Source organism: Triturus cristatus, chromosome 9 (assembly GCF_964204655.1).
Source record: "Triturus cristatus chromosome 9, aTriCri1.1, whole genome shotgun sequence".
NCBI classification, from domain to species: domain Eukaryota; kingdom Metazoa; phylum Chordata; class Amphibia; order Caudata; family Salamandridae; genus Triturus; species Triturus cristatus.
In genome coordinates this window covers 748,893,605-748,914,474 of record NC_140592.1, presented here as the reverse complement: position 1 = coordinate 748,914,474, position 20,870 = coordinate 748,893,605, and the positions used below count along the sequence as shown (strand labels likewise).

At 46.6% G+C, this 20,870-nt stretch overlaps 1 protein-coding gene across 2 annotated transcripts in view; it reads left to right on the top strand.

Annotated features, from left to right (window-relative positions):
• The window catches only part of DNAJC4 (DnaJ heat shock protein family (Hsp40) member C4), a 442,464-nt gene that overhangs the window by 174,541 nt on the left and 247,053 nt on the right, over window positions 1–20,870 (top strand). For both annotated transcript variants that reach the window (XM_085626034.1, XM_085626035.1), the window contains exon 4: window positions 12,253–12,455. In XM_085626034.1, coding sequence (XP_085482160.1) covers window positions 12,253–12,455 — 203 coding nt within the window. The remainder of the gene's footprint in view (window positions 1–12,252; window positions 12,456–20,870) is intronic.

The window sequence follows — 20,870 nt, the reverse complement described above, 5'->3', positions numbered from 1 at the left end:
CTTTCTGTCTTTGGCCCTTCTAGAGACCACCTCGAGCCTTTGAAGGGCCCCTTGCAGTCCCTGTTTTCTTCGGCTGGGAACGGCTTGGGGTGACAGCTTATGCCTAATAATGCTTCAAAGCGGGGCATGAAACTGTTCTAGCAATCTGTAATGCACTCATGTGAACTCTTGATTATAACCTATGAAAATAAACATCCATGGAACTCTTTGTAAGTTTTAAAGGGACACAAGGCGATTTCAGGTCTATCACGATGTTGAAAAAAAAACCTGGCGCAATCCCAGAGAAAGTAAATTTTCCTTGGCCAGACAAGGATGTGAAATGGTCGTGTATATGACTGGGGGTAACCAGAGTTCGTGGATGCCTGAGACAGCTTCTGGTTCCCATGTGCCCTTGAGAACTGCCCTGGCGCCTACATACTCTTCACACTGTGGTAGGGGCTGAGTCCTGGCTTCAGCCCTGATCCTTCTATTCCCTCTAGGGTAGGCTGACGTTCCCAGAGAGTAAGAGAAACAGCCTTTCACTAAAATGTGTGTCTCCCTTTCGCCAAACCTAGGGCTTATAGCAGTAGGTTACAGAGCCCCTCTCAGGTAGTTGCAGCATTAGAGAGGCCAGCTAATAGGATCTCAGACTTACAAACACCATCTCAGGTGTGCAAAGGGTTACAGAGGTGAGGTCAGGTGGGAGCAAGGAAGCAGTGGCCAGGTCAGGTGGCTAAGGAGTTTCAGAAATTGACCTATGGAGCGGTACGGACCAGGAAACGACTCGGTCGGTGAATTTCATGTAGCTCGCATCGTACTTGCTTGCTCGTACAGCTGTACGAGTCGGCCGGAAAACACGCATACGGCTCGTAGATTTTCCGGCCGGATCGCGTTCGGTGCCCTTCCGACCCGGATCGGAATCGGCCCCTAAGTGTTGCTGAGGTCTTCAACCTCCTTTGTGTTCGAAGCTTAGCATTGAACAGCTCCTACTTCACCCGTTCGGTGTGTTTAAATCATGTCCTCACTCACACTTGTGCTTTATGACTTTGTTGTTTCGTTGCGTTCCCTTGGACTCTGTGCTATTTAGTCTGTGAATGTATTTGCAGCTGGCGTAGCTGATGTCCCTGTGTTGTACCTGCTCTGTGAGTGAAAGAGAAGCTTGCGCTGCGAGGTGCCAGGTTGTACCTGCTCTGTGTGTGAAAGAGACGTTTGCACTGCGTGGGGCTAGGTTGTACCAGCTCTGTGGGTGAAAAAGAAGCTTGTGCTGCTTGGGGCTAGGTTGTGCTTGCTCTGTGGGTGAAAGGAAGATTGCCCTGCGTGGGGTTACGTTGTACCTGCTCTGTGTGTGAAAGGAAGCTTGCGCTGCGTGGGGCTAGGTTGTACCTGCTCTGTGTGTGAAAGAGAAGCTTGCGCTGATAGGGGCTCGGTTGTCCCTGCTCTGTGTGTGAAAGGAAGCTTGCGCTACGTAGGGCTAGGTTGTATCTGCTCTGTTTGTGAAAGAGAAGCTTGTGCTGCGTGGGGCTAGGTTCTGCCTTTTCTGTGTGTGAAAGGAAGCTTGCGCTGTGTGGGGTTAGGTTGTACCTGCTCTGTGTGCGAAAGAGATGCTTGCGCTGCGTGGGGCTAGGTTGTGCCTGCTCTGTGTGTGAAAGAGAAGCTTCCGTTGCGTGGGGTTAGGTTGTACCTGCTCTGTGTGTGACAGAGAAGCTTGCGCTGCGTGGGGCTAGGTTGTGTCTGTTCTGTGTGTGAAAGGAAGCTTGCGGTGCGTGGGGATAGGTTGTATCTGATTTGTGTGCCCCAAGCTGCCATGCCAGCTCCGTATTTTCTCCTGTTGTAGTTGAACAGCTGGGGATACGTCGGGCATGGTCGTATTTTGTAAGCCGAGCAGCGTTTACCAGCTATCACTTCCCATCTCCTTCCGGTCTTTTCATCTGATGTTGACAGTATATTGCTAGCAGCAGTCAACTCTCCATACGTTGTGCACATCTCCCGGCGGACAGACAGCTTTCCCTTTGGCATGTTCGGCATGCGATGGTGTGAAATTCCGCCAGCGCCCAAGGACTATTACTTATGCCTTCAGACAATATTGTGACAGGCCGCGGAGGACCCGCACCTCTGCGTGGCCCGGGCCTTCTGTACCGTGGAGGAAGGAAGGACGTTTTCTGCTGACCCCGCCAGTCCGGCTCCTAGGGTCAAGGCCTTCTCTCCCTGAGACAGAGTTCGTCATTTTTTCATATTTTTGATTCCCAGCGCATTGTTACCCGAGGCTCATAGCGGATGAGATAGCCGGTTCAGAAAAAATAATGACAGGAATTTAAAAAGCCAGTGCTTTTGACGTTTGTGTAGTGAAAACGGTGGCTGAAAATTCACTAACACATTCATTCACAAGAGGTGCAGGTTTCTAGTGCTTCCCCATTACGAATTGGGGACAGTCTCAGCTGGACGAGGGACATCTGACATTAAACTGCGTCTGTGCTGCAGTTGAGTGCAGCTTCTGCTCTTTGCAGGGGGGGGGGGGAGGGGTAAGAGGGACTCCTGGTGGGCCAACGAGTGATAATCCTTGTTGAAAGGATTGTAGTGGGGAATATGGAATCCTTAATAGCGGCAGGTCAGAATATTGTGACCACAATCGAGGGACAAAGTATCGAAAGGTAAGTGCACATGAGGTCCGGATTTACTATTCTTCCCTTCACAGCTGTGTACCTTGAAGATATATATGAATATCGCAAAGTGGAGTTAGGTACAGGAAATATACAGAAAATTACATTTCAATATTTTGTTTCTCTATATTGTTGTATTGATATTCTGTCCCATCGATAATTGGGATTTGATATCCCCATCCTACACCTGTTGCAAAAACAAAAGGGCTGTTCTTGTTAGGAGCAATTAAGCCCATTCTGCCTTCAAAAGAAGACTGGTTTATTTTTCCCACTACCGGAAGATTTCTGCAAAATTTATCTTGAAGAGATGCATGCTTTGGTCCAGGTCCTACCACCTGGACTGATTTGCAACTGGCTATTTTAGTGAGCCAGCAGGATGCTTTTTTCCATGTGCTCATCCTCCTGGAACTAAGGACGTACCTACACTTCAGAGTGGAAACCAGCACTACTGACATGAAGGTCCATTCCCCACCACCACAGTATCTTCATGAAACTGCAGGTAGCTGAGGCTGCAGAAGTCAGAAACTTCCCTTGCCTGGATAACTTTGTCAAGCGAAGAGCAGAGTCCAGCCTGCCTCTGTCCCTCAGGCAAATATGGGCTCCGGGTTTCTCTGTAAACTAGCCAAAGTCGTCCATGGTATCGTCCCAGATAGTCCAGTAAATTGGGGCCACTCTGAATTCTGAATTTCAAAGGGTTTCCTTCCCTTGGCAAGAGTACTGGTCATCAACCAACTCCTGGACCACAGCCTGGGAAGCAGTTCTGTCTCAGCATGGTGGGTCCAGAGACTTTTGGAAGTACAAGTATCTTGCATTGTGATGGTCTGTCAAACCAGGCTCCATGTATGCTCCCTGAAGCTCCTGGTCTGTCAATCCAGGCTCCAGGTATGCTCCCTGAAGCTCCTGGTCTGTCAAACCAGGCTCCACGTATGCTCCCTGAAGCTCCTGGTCTGTCAATCCAGGCTCCACGTTTGCTCCCTGAAGCTCCTGGTCTGTCAATCCAGGCTCCACGTATGCTCCCTGAAGCTCCTGGTCTGTCAAACCAGGCTCCACGTATGCTCCCTGAAGCTCCTGGTCTGTAAAACCAGGCTCCACGTATGCTCCCTGAAGCTCCTGGTCTGTCAATCCAGGCTCCACGTATGCTCCCTGAAGCTCCTGGTCTGTCAAACCAGGCTCCACGTATGCTCCCTGAACCTCCTGGTCTGTCAATCCAGGCTCCACATATGCTCCCTGAAGCTCCTGGTCTGTCAAACCAGGCTCCACGTATGCTCCCTGAAGCTCCTGGTCTGTCAATCCAGGCTCCACGTATGCTCCCTGAAGCTCCTGGTCTGTCAATCCAGGCTCCACGTATGCTCCCTGACGCTCCTGGTCTGTCAATCCAGGCTCCACGTATGCTCCCTGAAGCTCCTGGTCTGTCAATCCAGGCTCCACGTATGCTCCCTGACGCTCCTGGTCTGTCAAACCAGGCTCCACGTATGCTCCCTGAAGCTCCATCTTTCCGTCCATTGGGATCGTTTACTTTTCAGTCTGCTCTGGCCTGTCCCATCCCCCATCTTTAGTGCCAACTTTCAGTTGCTCATAACTCCCTGGTCCCATCTGCTGCTGCAGCCAGATATTCTCGTCAGAGTTTGGATTGGGAGGGGGGCATTCACAATAGAGAGCTCTCAATCTGTGTTTGAAGACGTGGGATAGATTATTGAACCGCCTTCATATACCACTGAGTGCAAACTTTATAACCCAAAAGCCTCCCCTCAGGTGGCTATGACTAGAAGGATGATGCTGTACATGGAATATACGAGGGCCCACTACCACACATGGAAGCAAGAGAGGCTCATTTTCCATAATTTTAATAGCTGGTATATTGCATGTTGGAGTGGGCTCTTACTCAAGATACAGTCCAGCATTGTGAGGGCGACCAATCTGAGCAGATGTGGTTGCTCCCAGCATGAGTGCCAACTACATCCTTAACTCCTTCTTTGGCGTGTAGGGGTGACCAAAGATTAGTGCTTTCAAGAACTGCAAAAGCTCCTGCTCCAAGGTATTTGCTCTCTTTATGGGATGGGGGTCGGATCTTTGGAGGCGGCCTTCAGTTCCCTTCAACTCTTAATTCCAAGAGTTCTGCAGAAACAATCAACAGCTCTAGCTGCATCACAGTTTTGGTACCCTTAGGATGGCCTCACCCAGTCTAGTTACAAGACACTCTAGTACTTTTTCATAGTACACATAGTTACCTACATCAGAGGAGGCTCTTTCTCTCCATGGTGGGAGACAATCTTGCATCTCTCCCTACTGTCACTCAGCATGAGCACCTGTTTCCTTGGCACCTAGCCTTTACTCACCTCAGCCTCCCTCAAACAACTAAAAGCCTTGCGTCTGCAAGATTTCCTGTGCCAGAGCACAATGCAAGGGCACACATGTACGTTTCTGCTACTAGGAACTCCTGCTAGGCCCTGCCAAAGAACATCAACCTGCTCCTTTGCTATGTTCTCTTCTGAAGATGTGTTTCTCTGAATGAGATGTCCAGGTGTACATGTGTAAGACTTACCTCGCAGCCAATGTGTAGGCACAGGCAAGAGGAACCCCTCTCTTCCACAAGTGAGTTTATCAAGCAGCAGCTCATGGGTCTAATACTCCTGTTCCCCACCTCCCATGGGTTTTGCACAGCCTTTCGATGCTGTCACCTCCCGCAAAATGAATCTCCTTCTCCTCATTTCCTCACCCTCCTACTTCTTCAGCGGAGGAAACGATGTTCAAGCTCAATCAATCAATCAATTAGCATTTGGAGAGTGCAGCACTGTCGCCCCTATGAGAATCTGGGCGCTGCGTCTCCATCGAAGCGCCAGGTCTCGAGTCTCTTTCTGAAGTCTGCCAGCGAGGGGGCTGTACGGAGCTGGAGGGAAAGGTTGTTCCAGTTCTTGACAACAATGCAGGAGAAGGAGCGGCCACCGCTGCGGCTGCACAGAAGCGGGGATGGTGCGTGCGAAGGCGAGTGAAGAGGAGCGCAGGTGTCTAGCGGGTTGGCGAAGTTCAGTCGATGGTTGAAGTAGGCAGGTCCTAGGTCATGGAGGGATTTGTAGGCCTGCGTGAGGAACTTAAACTGACACCTTTTCTGGATGGGGAGCCAGTGGAGGTCTCTCAGGTGGGGGGCATTGCGGGTTTGTTCTGGGAGGTCCAGGATGAGTCTGGCTTCAGCATTTTGTATGGTCTGGAGCAGCGGCGGTCCGTGCAGGTAACAGTGTTAACAGCGGTGGGGTGTTGTAAGGGGGGATTCCGAGGGACGATGCAGAGGGAAAATTAAATAAATTAATTTTCCCTCTGCATTGTCCCTCGGAATCACCCCTTACACCGCCCCACCACTGTTACCTGTACGGACCGTGGCTGGTCTGGAGTCTTCTGGGGAGCTGGGTGGAGATGCCAGCTTAGAGGACGTTGCTGTAGTCGAGGCGGTTGGTGACAAGGTCCTGAGTGACATTCTTTCTGGTGTTGGTTGGGATCCATCTGAAGATTCTGCAGAGCATCCGAAGGGTTTGCAAGCAGGAGGAGGTGACTGCGTTAACTTGTCGTTTCATGGTCAGTTGGCTGTCGAGGATGATGCTGCGGTTGCGTGCATGGTCGGTCGGTGTGGGTCTGAGTTTTGAAGGCCCCCAGCTGTAGTCCCATGCGGAGGTGTTCTTTCTGAAGATCAGTACTTTAGTTTTATCGGAGTTGAGTTGAGGCAGTTGTCTCTCATCCATTCGGCTATGTTGGTCATGTCGTTGCAGAAGTTGGTTTTGGCGTTGGAGGAGTCCTCGGTGAGCGAGAGGATCAGTTGAGTGTCATCAGCGTAGAAGATTATGTTGAGTCCATGGGATCTGGTGCTGTCTGTGAGGGGGTTCATGTAGATGTTGAACAGAGTGGGGCTAAGCAGTGATCCTTGTGGTTCGCCACATTTGATGTCTTTGGGTGCGGAGGTGAAGGGAGGCAGTCAGATGCTCTGTGTTCATCCTGTGAAGAAGCAGGTGATCCACTTGAGGGCATCTTGCTGTATGCCTATGTTGTGGAGTTTGTTGATGAGGGTGTTGTGGGAGACAGTGTTGAACGCCACAGAGACGTTGAGGAGGATCAGGGCCACAGTTTCTACACGGTCGAGAAGTGTTCTGATGTCGTCTGTGGCGGCAATCAGAGCGGTGTAGGTGCTGTGGTTGACACAGAATCCTGATTGAGAGGCGTTCAGCAATGCTAGGCATGCATTACATTTTTATCTTGATTGAACCAGCCCCTCTCAGCTTGCTCAAACCAGCTGGTTATCACTTTCGGAGGAAATTATGGAGTGCAGGAATACCAGTATTTGAGAAAGACTTCCACTCCAGGACTTGAGGGATAAACCCTCTCTAGTGTGCTAATATACCAGACCCTGACCTCCTGTAGTTGGGATGGTATTGCCTACATATTCAGGGTTCTAGGCATAACTATAATCTGGCCTAAATGGGAACTTCCTTAAGTTTCCAGTGGACTCGGCCTGCAAACGTTTTTTGAAACATGGAGAATTTAGGGCACAGAACTCTGTCACACTAGCATTTCTTACAAAAGAAATAGTCTTGGCTTTGCATGTGATGGCAGGAGAGAATTACTGATGTGCTTCATAACTGGAGGGCAGATCGGAAAATAGTGAAAGGTGTGAAAATCTTGTTTTACAGACATTTTCAGTGTCTAGGTCCTCTCACTCCAGCTTAAGGAAAGTCAGCAAATCCACTCTGAGAAAACAACCTCACCTCCATCTTGTGCACAAGGCCAGGCCAAGAGCTTCCATTGCGTATCCCACAAGCCTCCATTACTCTGGCTCACTCAGACACACTGTGCATGTACCATGCAGATCCATACATAAACATGCACAACATACTATTGGGATATTGGCTTTATGTTCCTTCCGTATCTGCAATTGCCCAGCTGTAGAAACAACATAGAATGGGATTAGGCAACATGGAGTACAAATCTGACTGTCTGCCAGCTAGATGCTTTGAGGCAGTGTGAATTCACTCATTTTTAATTTGAAACCTGTCTGACAGTGCAGCTGTCTGTTTTGCTAACATCATGGGAACATTCGGAAAGCTTCCCTGGAAATGCATTCCACCCATTGCTTACCTTTGGTTTTGTGGTTTGTAACTCACATTTGCTTGCCTTCTATGTGCTGCCTCTATCTGTTTTAGGCTGTCCCTTCCGTTGCCCGAACCATATTTACTGTATTCTTCCACCAGTACTGGATTTCTGTAAACAGGCCTTTAAATCTTGTTCTTATCTTGTTACACTTGAAGGACATTCAAAACCAGAGGTCAAATGTCAGGCTCTGTCTTCTAGGGAACTTGGTGTTTACTTTTCTTTCTCTGACTTCAAAGTAGGAGTATTTATGTGACAATCAAGCTGCATACTTGGGGGAGAAGGGGTGCTTAAAGAAGGCTATATAATGTTATTTTTTGTTCTAGCACGCAACACAATTTAAATGTCTCCAAACAAACTGTGCACATATTTCAGAATATTTCACAATTCGAAAAGTACAAATGAAGCACATTTTTGGGAACTACTGAAGTGTGGTGGAAACAAATATTTTAATACGATCAAAACAGATCAGGACACACGGTAATGACTTTTCTATACATTATCGATTGTGTGCTGTATCAGTAAAACTATATGTCTCTACAAACATAATGGTCAGTTCAATTGAAGATGTGTTGTCTGTAATGGCAGTGTGCTACCACAACATGCATACTTCACCATACCCCAGTCCTCTCTAGACTGCATCACTCCACACCACTGCAGTCTAACCTGCACCACTCCACACTACACCATTCGACTCCACGCCACTCCACACTGTGGCACTGCAATCTACTCTGAACCACTTCACTCTGTGCCAATGCACTCTACCCCACACTGCTTTACTATGCTCCACTGTACTTTGCCACTCCACACTACACCACTCCATTCTGCGCCACTCTGCTATACAACACTGCACTCTATGCCGCTGCTCTCAAATCCACTGCACTCTATGGCAATCCACTCTACGCCACTCTAATCTTCTCTGCACTCCACGCCACTGATCTCTATCATGCACCACTCCACTCTGAAATAATGTACTCTACACTTCTCCACTCGATACCACTCCATTTGGCGCCATTCCACTCTACTCTACGCCACTCCACTCTACACCACTCCACTCTACACCACTTTACTCAAAACTAATGCACTCTGTGACAATCTACTCTGCACCTCTGCACTCTATGCTATTATACTCTACTTTGCAACACTTAACGCAGCTGCACTATATGCCACTGCACTCTATGGCATTGCACTCAACATCACTGCACTCTACCCCACTCTATTCTACTTTAAACCACTGTACTCTATGCCACTGCTCTCTACGCCACTCTGTTCTGCACCACTCCTTGCCAATGAACTCTACACCACTGTACTTTACGACTGTAGTCTGCAACACTGTGCTCTATACCCCTACACTCTATGCCACTACACTCTACTCTGCACCACTGTACTCTACACGACTCTATGCCTCTATACTCTATGCCGCTACACTCTACCCCACTGTAGTCTACCCTACACCTTGCCACTTCACTCTGTCACTCTACTCTGCAATATTGCTCTCTCTGCCACTGGTATCTATGCCACTGTTCTCTGCACCACTACACTCTATGCGCACTCTAGACTGCACCATTCTGCTCTACTGTACTGTATGCCAAAACACTGTACTCCACTACACTCTATGCCACTCTACTTGCATCGCTTCCCTCTACGCCACTGCAGTCTTCACTCTAAGCTACTATAATCTACTCTGCACCATGGCACTATATGACACTGCACTGTACTCTGAAGCAATCTACTCCACGCCACTGCACTCTATGCCAATCTATTCCACTCTGTGCCATTCCACTCTACGCCACTCCTCTATATGTGACTTCAATCTACCCTGCACCACTCCATGGCACTGTATTCTAGATAGCTGCATTCTGTGCCACTTCACTCAGCGCCAATGCACTCTACACCACTTCACTGAAACGTTACGCCGCTGCGCACTTCGGCACTTTATTCTACACCGTTGCACTCTCCGTCACCCTACTCTGCACCACTCAACACCACTTCACTCTTAACCAGTGCATTTTACGCCACTAGGCTCTACACCACTGCACTCTGTAACACTCTACTCTATGCCACTCTACACTGCGCCACTGCACTCTTCTCAGCACCACTCTACTCTATGCCACTCTACTGCACTCTGTACCAATGCATTCTTCATCACTACAATGTAAGCCACTACACTGTACACCACTACACTCTATGACACAGTACTCTACGCCTCTCTACTCTACACTACTCTACACTACTCTATGCCAGTTCATTCTACCCCACTCTACTATAGACCACTGCACTCTTTACCACTCCAGTCAAGGCCACTCCACTCTACTCTGCACCACTCCACTCTACGCCCCTCCACTCTATGACACGGTACTCTGCAACACTGCACTCTATGCCACTGCGCTCTACACCTCTAATCTATGCCACTGCACTCTACCCTGCACCACTCCACTTTACCCTGCACCTCTACACTCTATGCCACTTCACTCTGCTCTCCAAAAATCTACTGTATGACACTGCACTTTATGCCACTTTATTCAACTCTGTGCCACTCCACTCTACGCTGCACCACTCTGCTCCACTCTACACCTCTCTAGACCACTGTGCTCTAGGCCACTCAGTTCTAAAAGGCTGTTCTCTACCCCAATGCACTCAAAACCACTTTACTCAAAACCAATGCACTCTATGCCAACTACTGTGCACCACTGCACTCTACACCCTTATACTCTACTCTGCAACACTTTATGCCACTGCACTCTATGGCACTCTACTCTGCACAACTCTACTCAATGCCACTTCACTCTGTACCAGTGCACTCTATGCCACTGTACAACAAGTGTGCTCTACGTCACTGCACTCTACGCCACTTTATTCTGCTTTGCACAACTGAACTCTAAGCTACTTCTCTCTGCATCACTCTGCTCTGCACTACTTTACTCTGCACCACTCTACTTTGCACTTTTCTACTCTGCACCACTCAACTCTGAGCCACTTCCCTCTCTGCCACTGCACTCTACTCTGCACCACTCAACTCTACGTCACACTACGCCTATGCATTCTACACCACCACACTCTGCATCACTCCATGCCACTCTAATCTATTCTGCACCACTGCACTCTTCATCACTCTATTCTGTCACAGCACTCTACACCACACCTTTGCACTGTACACTGCACTGTACCCTACCCCACTTCAATCTACCCTGCACCACTCCACTCTGAAACAATCTACTCTATGCCATTGCCCTCTACACCACTGCACTCTACACCACACCACTCAGCTCCACTTTACAACACTCCATGCCACTCTTCTTTACCCCACTAACTTTTAGCCATGCTGAATAGCAGCCACGCTTGTGTACAACATGGCTAAAACATATTGGCAAAGGCAATAGCTCTTGCATAGACGAGACCTGTTGGCTTTGCCAATGCTTATTAGTGATTGAAACAACCTTTTAGCACAGTGATGTTAGAATAACGAGGGGAAATTATTAAATAAAGCATTTCCTATCAAAAAAGTTTGCACCGCCTACCCTTTTGTAGAACACAGAGCCCTTACTAAGCTTGGGGGTATACTCCAGACTGTGTTTAAAAGGCTGCCCTCGGCTCAGCACACAGCAGACTTTGAATCATATTAGTTAAATGATTTGCACACTTTGATTTCTACGTTTAAGCATTCTGGCCTGTACATTGAGCGCTATATAATGTTCTTTCTTTTTACAGCTTTACACTTTCAGATTGCATGCTTTCTCATGAAGCTACCTTCCACTGTATCCTAAAACCCTGCATGAAACATTGACATTGAATTACAAGTCTTGATTGGTTCATCTCGTTTTGTTTCTTAAGAGTGAACCTCTCCTGACATTAAATCCTCTACGGGCCTCCTCTTTCTGAGTATATTCGTCTTTTAGTCAGATGCCCGTCTGTTATTGTATTTCTGCACTTCATAGATCACAACCTCTCCTTCTTTAAAACTCCTATAACCGCAACGTAATAATACCTAATCTCTGCCAGCCTATCTATTCATCTGGCCAACCATTTGCATGAACCCACATAGACCCCACTGATGCTTACACCTAACCCCATATAATTTAATCTACCACCAAGAAACTGGAGTAAAAGTTTTTTCCTTGAGAGCGCAGGACTAATGCTAATGAGTATGCACGGTATCAAATCTCGGGTAGATTGGGTACATTTGTAAGAATTTCCCAGATGAGTGGGGCTTGCATCAGTATACAGGACGGTTTAGGATAATTGAGTATATTTTCAGCGTTATGTTTTTTAAAATTTTAACTCTTAGTATCATTTGTAAGGAAATGTGAGTTCATTATATCAATGTTATAGTTGTTTTTAGGTCAGTGCCAAGACCCGAGGGATTGCTGCTGTTGCGGACGATTCAAGGACTTGTTTATGTTATGTTCTTCACCTCTGTGTTGTGCCCATTGGCATCCACCCCTCCTACAAGCTTATCCAACCTAAATCTATATCCTTGTCTGTTCAGCTGCACCCTGACAGTGATCCAGCCAACCCCAGCCTGCACACCCGGTTTGTGAAGCTGAATGAGGCCTATGGCGTGCTGAGTCGGGAGAGCAGCCGAAAGGAGTATGACCTCAGCCTGCGACTGCACCGCCAGGGATTCACAGGCGCAACAAGGACTGACCCCTTCGATTATGAGAGCCCGGTGTCCAGGAAGTCTAGCACAGGGTAAGGAGACGATTAACGATGAGGAGCTCTGGATTTGTGTGTTGCTTACATGTCCTCCTGCCCTTCTACACCTTGTTCCTTGCATTTTGTAGGATAGTTCTGGTAATGGCGGTATAGTTCCAAGTCCAGCAAATTGGCCTGCCTGCAAACCCCATTGCAGACAGCAGTCCCCCGGTGCACTCAACATCTCCCATAAATAGGCAATTTATAGAGAAAACCTACTGGCATGTAAAGCATCCACGATAGTGCAAACCAACATTCCTCTTGAGTAGATAGTGCCCAGGCTCACGATAATTTAAAAAAGTTCTTCAAGAGAAAAGTGAGTAACTGATACACCAGTCTGTCTCTTCCTGCCACATATGCTATCCTGGTGATCTGCTTCATTCACGTCATTCCAGCATCTCCACACAGGCGGGCCTCCATGGGCACCTGACCTGAAGATGGTTTTTAAGATCAATGTACATCATTTGAGTTTTGTGTTTATTTTTAGGTGTTCTGGAGGGATATGGTATAAGAAAAAATACTTTTTTTTTCATTATTAAAATGTGCAACACCCTTTACTCACTATCATAAGAATAGCGTGTAAAATACTCCTTTGTAGGCAGTTGCTTAAGTTTATGCTACGGCTTGCCCCTGATCCCAAAATTTTGTGATAACTCGCAAACACCAAGAACGTTTTTAATAAAAATACTGGGTGATTAGGTAGGGAGTTGAATTGTTGGTTTTTAGGTCTCGCCTACGCAGCGCGCATGCGCCGCATAGGAGGGCCTTTAGCCGTCGCTCTGGTAATTTTAAAGCACACACTCATGCTTGTTGCGGCATCCACAATGCGGGAGCGTGCAGGACGCGCCACACGAGTGCAGTGCTTGAAAATGAGCAGAATGCACGCTCATGCACGTAGCACTCCCGGGCTCTCTCTCTCTCTCTAAACAGCTGCGCGCGGTTGCGTTAATGGGCTTTACTCCCTCGTCTGTGTTTTTGTCTAAAATAGAGTGGGTTCACAACTGCACCCTAAAATAAACGTACATTTCAGGCTGTAAATTTTCTTTAGTTGCCGAATGTGCTTGTTAAGCGGCAGCATGCTAGAAAAGCACTCCCTTGTTAAACAATGTCACCTATATCTGCCCATACTATTTTGGCATTTAATGACAGATTCCAAAACGCATTTTTTCAGTTCACTCTAACTTTTCCATTTGCAGGGTTTACAGTCTATGGGCCGTGTATTCTTAATTATTCGATGTTGGGTGGTGAAGTTACAGCTTCCATACAAGAGTTATAGTGTCAGAATATGGAACAGCTCCTTCATCATCCAAATCTATGGCAGCGCTGCCACCAGGTGGCCCAGACAGCAAGCTGCAACCCTTTTATGTAAAGAAAATCAACAAAGTATTCGTATTAATTTAAAATAAGTGCTAGTCTTTTGGGGGATATAATCATGCAGAAGTTTTGTTAGCCAGCGAATTCTTCATGGTTCAGGTACAGGTAAGTAAAGTTTTCTTCTCGGGAGAAAACATCTGAAACTGTTGCGCTGTTTCCAGTATAAAACCGAACCAATGCGGTCCAGATTGAATATTGTGATGTATGGATGTTTATGTAGCGCTTTCCACATCTTTATCAAGGCATAAGGTGCTTTCAGATTATAGAGCTAGTGTGTTCTCCGTGTGTATTTTATGTGTGGTGCTTTGTTTCCATGGTGGTCACCGTACCCCTTCCATCCAATTCCTGGATGCCCTAGAACGGGTGTTGTTTCAGTTAGCTTTAGATGTGAAAAATAGGTGTATTGCATGCATTGTCTAGGTGTGTAGAAATGTACACTGAGCTTAATGGCACATGAGCATATGTGTTACTGAGTGGAGTGTTAGGATAGATCAGCTGCACATGCGAGTACTTAACATTTCTTAATACTGATTGTAAGATGAATAATGCTGATTCTGGTGTTTGCATGATTAATGGGTTGGACAATTGAACAAGACTTCCATTATTGTGGGTATGAGGCACATTCTGCAATGGTTAGCAAAAACTTTGTGACGTTAAAGCCTCAATTATTAGGATTGTAATTCATGTATTCTGTGGTGGCACAGCCAGATTTTCCCTTACTGTGTTTCTTGGTAGTTCATATAAAGTGTTTTTGGATCACTTTAATAAATGTGATTCATTTGAGAGCATGGAGTCTTAATTCGGAAACAGCAATGGTTTTGTTGGTTTTCTGAATAAGACGTGGTTCAATGTCCTTAGTTTCTTAGGTAACGTATTGTACAGTTTTCTTGTTGGTACTGCGAACGAGCTACCACCTATCTGGATTTTCTTGAAAGGTTGGATGGTTAGTAGTAGTGAATCCTTGTCTGAGGTTTCACTTTTGGCTAAAGAGTATGACATTTTATTTTTTATATATAAATTGGGCCAAGTCTTAGCTTCCTTTTTGAATCTTGACAAGGAAGGTATTCTTCTGATGTCAAGAGATTACCCTGTCAGTATTCGAAGTACAGTAGCCTCTGTTGTTGGGTAGGCTCTGTTATAGGGTTCTCATGATGTTGAAGGTACTTTTCATCACATGCCTTTTGAGTAACTGTTTGGAGTCCATGATCATACCCAGGTGCTTTAGTTAAGTTGAGCTGTGTAAAAGAGATCCATAAGCAGGTTGTTGTCGGGTCATCATTTTTCCATAATCCATAGCTGGCTCAATTTTAAAGGGGTTTAGTTTTAGATGACTTTGTAGATTTCATGAGACTTTGAAATGTATTCAAAGGTAATCATAAAAGCGCATACAAAATGAAATGAAAAAACAGTGATGATAAAAACAGGTGCATTCTTAAGATTCAGTAGTCGTAAAAAGATACTACGGAATAAAACATAGCGTACAAACACTTTGATTGTGCATGTCAAAATAGAGTTACAATACAGTTAGTATTACGGTGCCTTACATTAGACTCTCTGCTTACATCCTTACCCAACAACTCGTCCCAGTGTCCAGGCCCACCACTAAACTCGGAAGATAGCATCTATGTTAACACCACCACACACGCGGACTGTTCAGGCATGGCAGATTCAACTGGTTTCCAACTTTTTTCTTCAAAATGGGCGCTCCTAGGTTTTGGTTTGTATTTTAACATAGCTCAAACTCAAACCTAAGGTAATTGGAGTTCTTAACATGAGCACCAGTTACATAAAATAAGGTAACATATATTTGGTAGGCACAGGGAGATTAAATGATTTGCCCACAATCACAGGATGTTGCGCCAACGCAGAGACTCTGAACTACTTAATTCACAGATATAATCTGATGTAGTAGGTGAAAAGCATCCACGTTTTACAGAAGTACACTTTTCTGAATTTTCAAGTCATTCTATCTGCAATCAATCCTGGCTTCCCTGTTTGCCCAAATTGTGTGATCCTAGGCAAATGCTGTATATCATCAGGCCTCAATTTGTTTGTCATTGCATAGGTGAGGTCAACAGGGCTGGTGTACAGACGGCCAAGTATCAGGCACCCTTATGACTGGCTTTATCCCAAAATCGCTAGCCTGATTACCTGTAGATGAACCAATGGCTCAAGAAGACATTACATGGAACTGTGGCCAAGGGGCATTAAAGGCTGTTGGAGCCTAAGCAATAACGGCCTCTCTGCTAAGTATGCCCTTCCCCCAACACCTCATCCAACTGTCCGGGCCTACTACTACATTTGACAGATAATGTAAACACCGCCGTACACAGACTCGCTGACTGTTCTGTGTTAGATTCAACTGGTTCCAACTTCCTTCTTCCATGTGGGTGGTGGTGGGCACTGCACGCGCTCCTAGATTTTTAGGTCTTGCCTGACCCAGCGCTTGCGCTGGTCTGGTGAGACTTTAAGTAAGGGCTTCAAAAAATGCTACCGCCGGCTACAGCTTGCAGTGCATATGCGTGGGCGCGCGCTTGAGCAGAGGCGCCATGGGGCATTCCTCATGCTCATTAAGCGCATCGCTCGCCACGCGCTTGATAGCGATCACTGTCACTTGGGCCTCGCGCGACGGCCGCACGCGCACCACTCGAGAGACTACCACTGCCACCCCGTGGCCTTAAATAGCAACTGCATCTCCTGTATTTAAAGGCTTGCAGGTACCGGTTGTGTAATTCAGTGATATTATGCAATAATAAACATTGATATTATGCAATTATAAACATTTTACAATAACTATGTGCAGATCGGATTCTTCTCGGAAACCAATACCTTTGTCAAGCCATGACAACCCCCAATGTGCTAAACAGTTTAATATTACTAAAGTTAAGATTGTAATTAACTAGTGTGCATATTTACATCTCGTAATTAAATCATGCGTAACAAGACAGCTTCATAAAAGTTCAATACATCAAGCCAGTACAGGAATCCAAGTCTAATAACCTATGATACAGAGCCACCCGATTCATCTAATCAAAACCAACGTAGACCTTCATCCGATTTGAAACCTCTGTGCTTCAATGTGTGCATTGTATTAATTGTGTTTGTAATTAGCAGAGTTAACACCCAGTCTACTGTCCTAGGATGGCACGGTGCCCTACACATGCCTACAAACCTCGAGTTGGAGTCATATTCATGTTTTCCACGAAACACATGCATACAGGAGTACGAGGGTTGCTGTGGGATCCCCAACATGCTCTGCCATGCAGCATCAACTCTCTCTCTTTCACGCACACAAGCTCTCTCTCTCCCTCTCTCACACACGCATGCATGCACACACACATGCACGCTCTCTCTCTCTCTCTCTCTCTCTCTCTCTCTCTCTCTCTCTCTCTCTCTCTCTCTCTCTCTCCCTCTCCCTCACTCTCCCTCACACACAGGCACGCACACATGCACGCTCTCTCTCTCTTTCTCACACACACACAGGCACACATACATGCTCTCTCGCACTCACACACATACTCACACATGCAGGATCTCTGCTCTCTTTCTCTCTCTCCCTCTCTCACACACATTCACGCTCTCTCTCTCACACACACACAGGCACGCAAACATGCACATTCTCTCACTCACACACACACGCACAAACACATGCACACTCTCTCTTTCTCACACACACACCCACACATGGACACATGCGCGCTCTCGCTCTCTCACACGCATGCACGCTCTCTCTCCCTCTCTCACACACACACACATACACACACCCACGCGCACGCTCTTTCTCTCTCTCTCTCTCTCCCTCTCTCGCGCACACACACAGGCACTCACGCATTCTCTCTCTTTCTTTGGTGTGTAATGCCGAAGCACCATTGATTCCTGCTACACACGGTGAGTCATTCATTGGTGCTTTTATTATGATACAAGGACCCCTTGCTCCCTGCCAGGCCTCCAGCACTGGTGGTGTGGTGAGGGTAGTTACAGTAAGACCTTCACTGGTGCTTTTAGCTTGACTGTGGTATGATACAAGGACCCCTTTGCTCCCTTTCAGGCCTCCAGCACTGGTGGCAAGGTGGTGGCAGTGTGCAGTGCCGAAGCACTTTTGACTTCTGCTATGCACGGTAAGGCATTTGCTAGCGTGGCAGTGCCTAATATGAACACCTTCACTGCAGTCTCTTGGAGTACAGAAACACTGCTGTGAATAGTCACAATATGTTCGTGAGTAAGACCTGCATGTTTGCTCTTCTTGGCATGCCAGTTTAGGGCCTAGCACTACTGTAGTAGTACTGTACTGTAGTTTTTTCCCTGTGTGCTTCTACCCGTTCCACGTTGCTCTCTTTTATCCCGTGTGCTTGAGGAAATATGAATTTTTATGGTCAATTGTGTCCCCTATCTTAGACCCCAACGGCTCCATGTACATGCTACAAGTACATGTATGTTCCCTCCAGTTCCAGCTATGAAGACGCAAATACACGTGCGTCCAACATCAACATGTCCTCTCTCAGATCCGCCATGAATGGGCCGAATATTCCATTCCTAAGTATGATTGGCCACCGACTTTATATGGTTCACTTTTCTAGTTTTACAGTTCAGACAAGTAGGCCCTGAATTCTGCCATCAAGCCTTTTCCTGCTTCTGCCTCTGAAATGCTCCAGCTTGGACCTGCATCCGTATCCATGAACTTTGTCCTACTCCCTGCGCGGCTAACGGTGCCTGACGCGGCCTGTCGCCTGCCAAAAACTGTATTCAGCCTTCAAGTTATCTGCTCCGCTCCTCATCCAATGCATTCCTGTCTAGTAGTTTAGGTAAACATCCTTCCAGCTACCGAGCAAAGAGCTCGGCCTCGCTGTCTTTATGCAAGTAATTCATAGCCCCTGTTACCATGGAAGATTCCTGCCCCCTCGCATCTCATGTAGACACATAGACGCTTGTACGTGCACTAACAGTCAGTATAGAGTAGATTCCGTCCGAGAGACCTTTCCTTTTGGATAAAACAGTTCCTTAAACAAAGATATTAGATACGATTTGGGATTAGGTTGACCTGACCCCCAGACTTCTGTCTCCACATGTAGAGCTAAATGTCAATTCCCCTTCACCCTCTAGTTGCACGTCAATCACACGTCATGCGGCTGCGCGCGCATCTCTGCCAAACATTTCTGCTGACACTGCAGGATTCTCTTATGGATCCACCCACTTGTGACATCATTTTAAATGACGTTTCTAGTATACGCCTGTTATTACGCCCATTTTCATTACGTATGTGTATTCTTATCTGTATTATCAGCTGTTACGCCTCCTACATCTGTCTTAATGCAATGCTTTTCATATATATATTGTTACTTGTCAATAATGTATTGCCTATCCCTTCCTGAACCTTCGTGGTGATGGAATAAGATTGCCTGGTTCGAACCATAATTCCTTTGTAAGGAATAAAGCCCTTTTCAGAACCTCTAATACCACGGATTCTGCCTCTTATTTTGACTGAGTTATTCTTACTAGACTTTTCCGCATAAAAAAATAGTACAGGTAATTTAAATATTTACCACATAAATTGGCGCCCGAACAGGGACACTTTCTCATCTCACGCGCCAGAGGTGCGTTGCAAGCCCGGTCCCCTGCCACAGCTGAACGGACAAAAACGCGTACCCGCAGGATTTCCTGTATCTCCCTCCGGCCAAGCGGGGGTGACTGAGGCTGCGATCAACACCCAGACGAGGCGGTGAGAAGTGCGAAGTATCCCGACCAGAGCCTAGCTGAGAGAGCAAGATCCGAGGTATACAGAGGCCCACCAGGTTCCGAAGTTTCCGAGTCGAGTCGAGTCCAGTCCGGTCCAGTTCAGTTCAGTTCCGAGGCCTTCCGTTCCGTGCTACCCGGTGAGTACCGTTGCTGGGGAGGCATTTAGACGTGCACATTAATTTGTGCCGGTCCTGACGGGTTTGGGTACACAAATCCGGTCTGCACTGTTTTAGCAGTGTATCTGTACTGTTTAGCAGTATATCCAGTATGTTCATGTATATAATTCAGTATTATCTAGTATTAGTATTATGTCAGTAGTTAGTTTTCTCCTAATTATCATTGTTCGTTAAATGTTACATGTCAAATGTTTTAATGTGTTTAAAAATGGTGGTATGAATGAGTGTTCATTATTGTGTTTATTGTATTAATTGTGTTCAAGTCCAGTTTGAGTAAGAATCAAGTAGCAAGGTTTAAAGATGCCGTTCTTTTCAAAATTAAGACAGATCAAAACTAGAAAAGGAGTACTCGAAGAAGCTGTTCCCATTCCACCTAGGGACACTCCAGGGTATTTTATGTATCATAAACATGGTCTAGATGCCGTATTATATCTTGACTTATGGGTGGACTACACCAAGGATCTAGCAGAAAGTCAGAGGTGGCCCGTAGCTGGGACATGGGATGCAGATTGCATCATGAGAGTAGGAGAAGAATTATGGAAAAAGAAAGCCAGACAGTCACAGAAAGATGCCATTGAGTTATGGCGTAAAGAGTCGCATAGGCGCACAGAGAAAGCGCTCAGACAGGAAGAGAAAAGTAGGGAGAACCCAAATAAAGCCCGAGAAAACGTATTAGTTGAGGAAGGTATCCGAGTAAAAACAGAACCAGTAGACAGACAACGAAACACTCTTATGAATGGTATGTATCCTCTTTTGGCCGAAGGTTTACCTAAGGCCACCCCGGAAATACCGAAAGATTTGCCACCCCCATTACTCCCGATTAAAGCACATCCCAAGACCGCAAAAGATATTTTCCTTTCCTCCTATTTAGACGACGTAGCTCCCGAATATGTTAATGTTCCGCCACACACGCCACCTGTCGATGGTGCTCAACCCCGAGATCATCCGCTCCCAACTCCGCAACCACAAACTCCTCCGCACAATACAACTTTTCCAACATCCACAGTTTCTACCTTACATCCCACAAATCCTTTTATGCCTAGCACCTCAGAAGGTGCGACAGGAGGTGCGGCAGCAATTTTCGCCACGCCACCATTACGAAGTAAATCGTCTCTTAGAGATTTAGCAA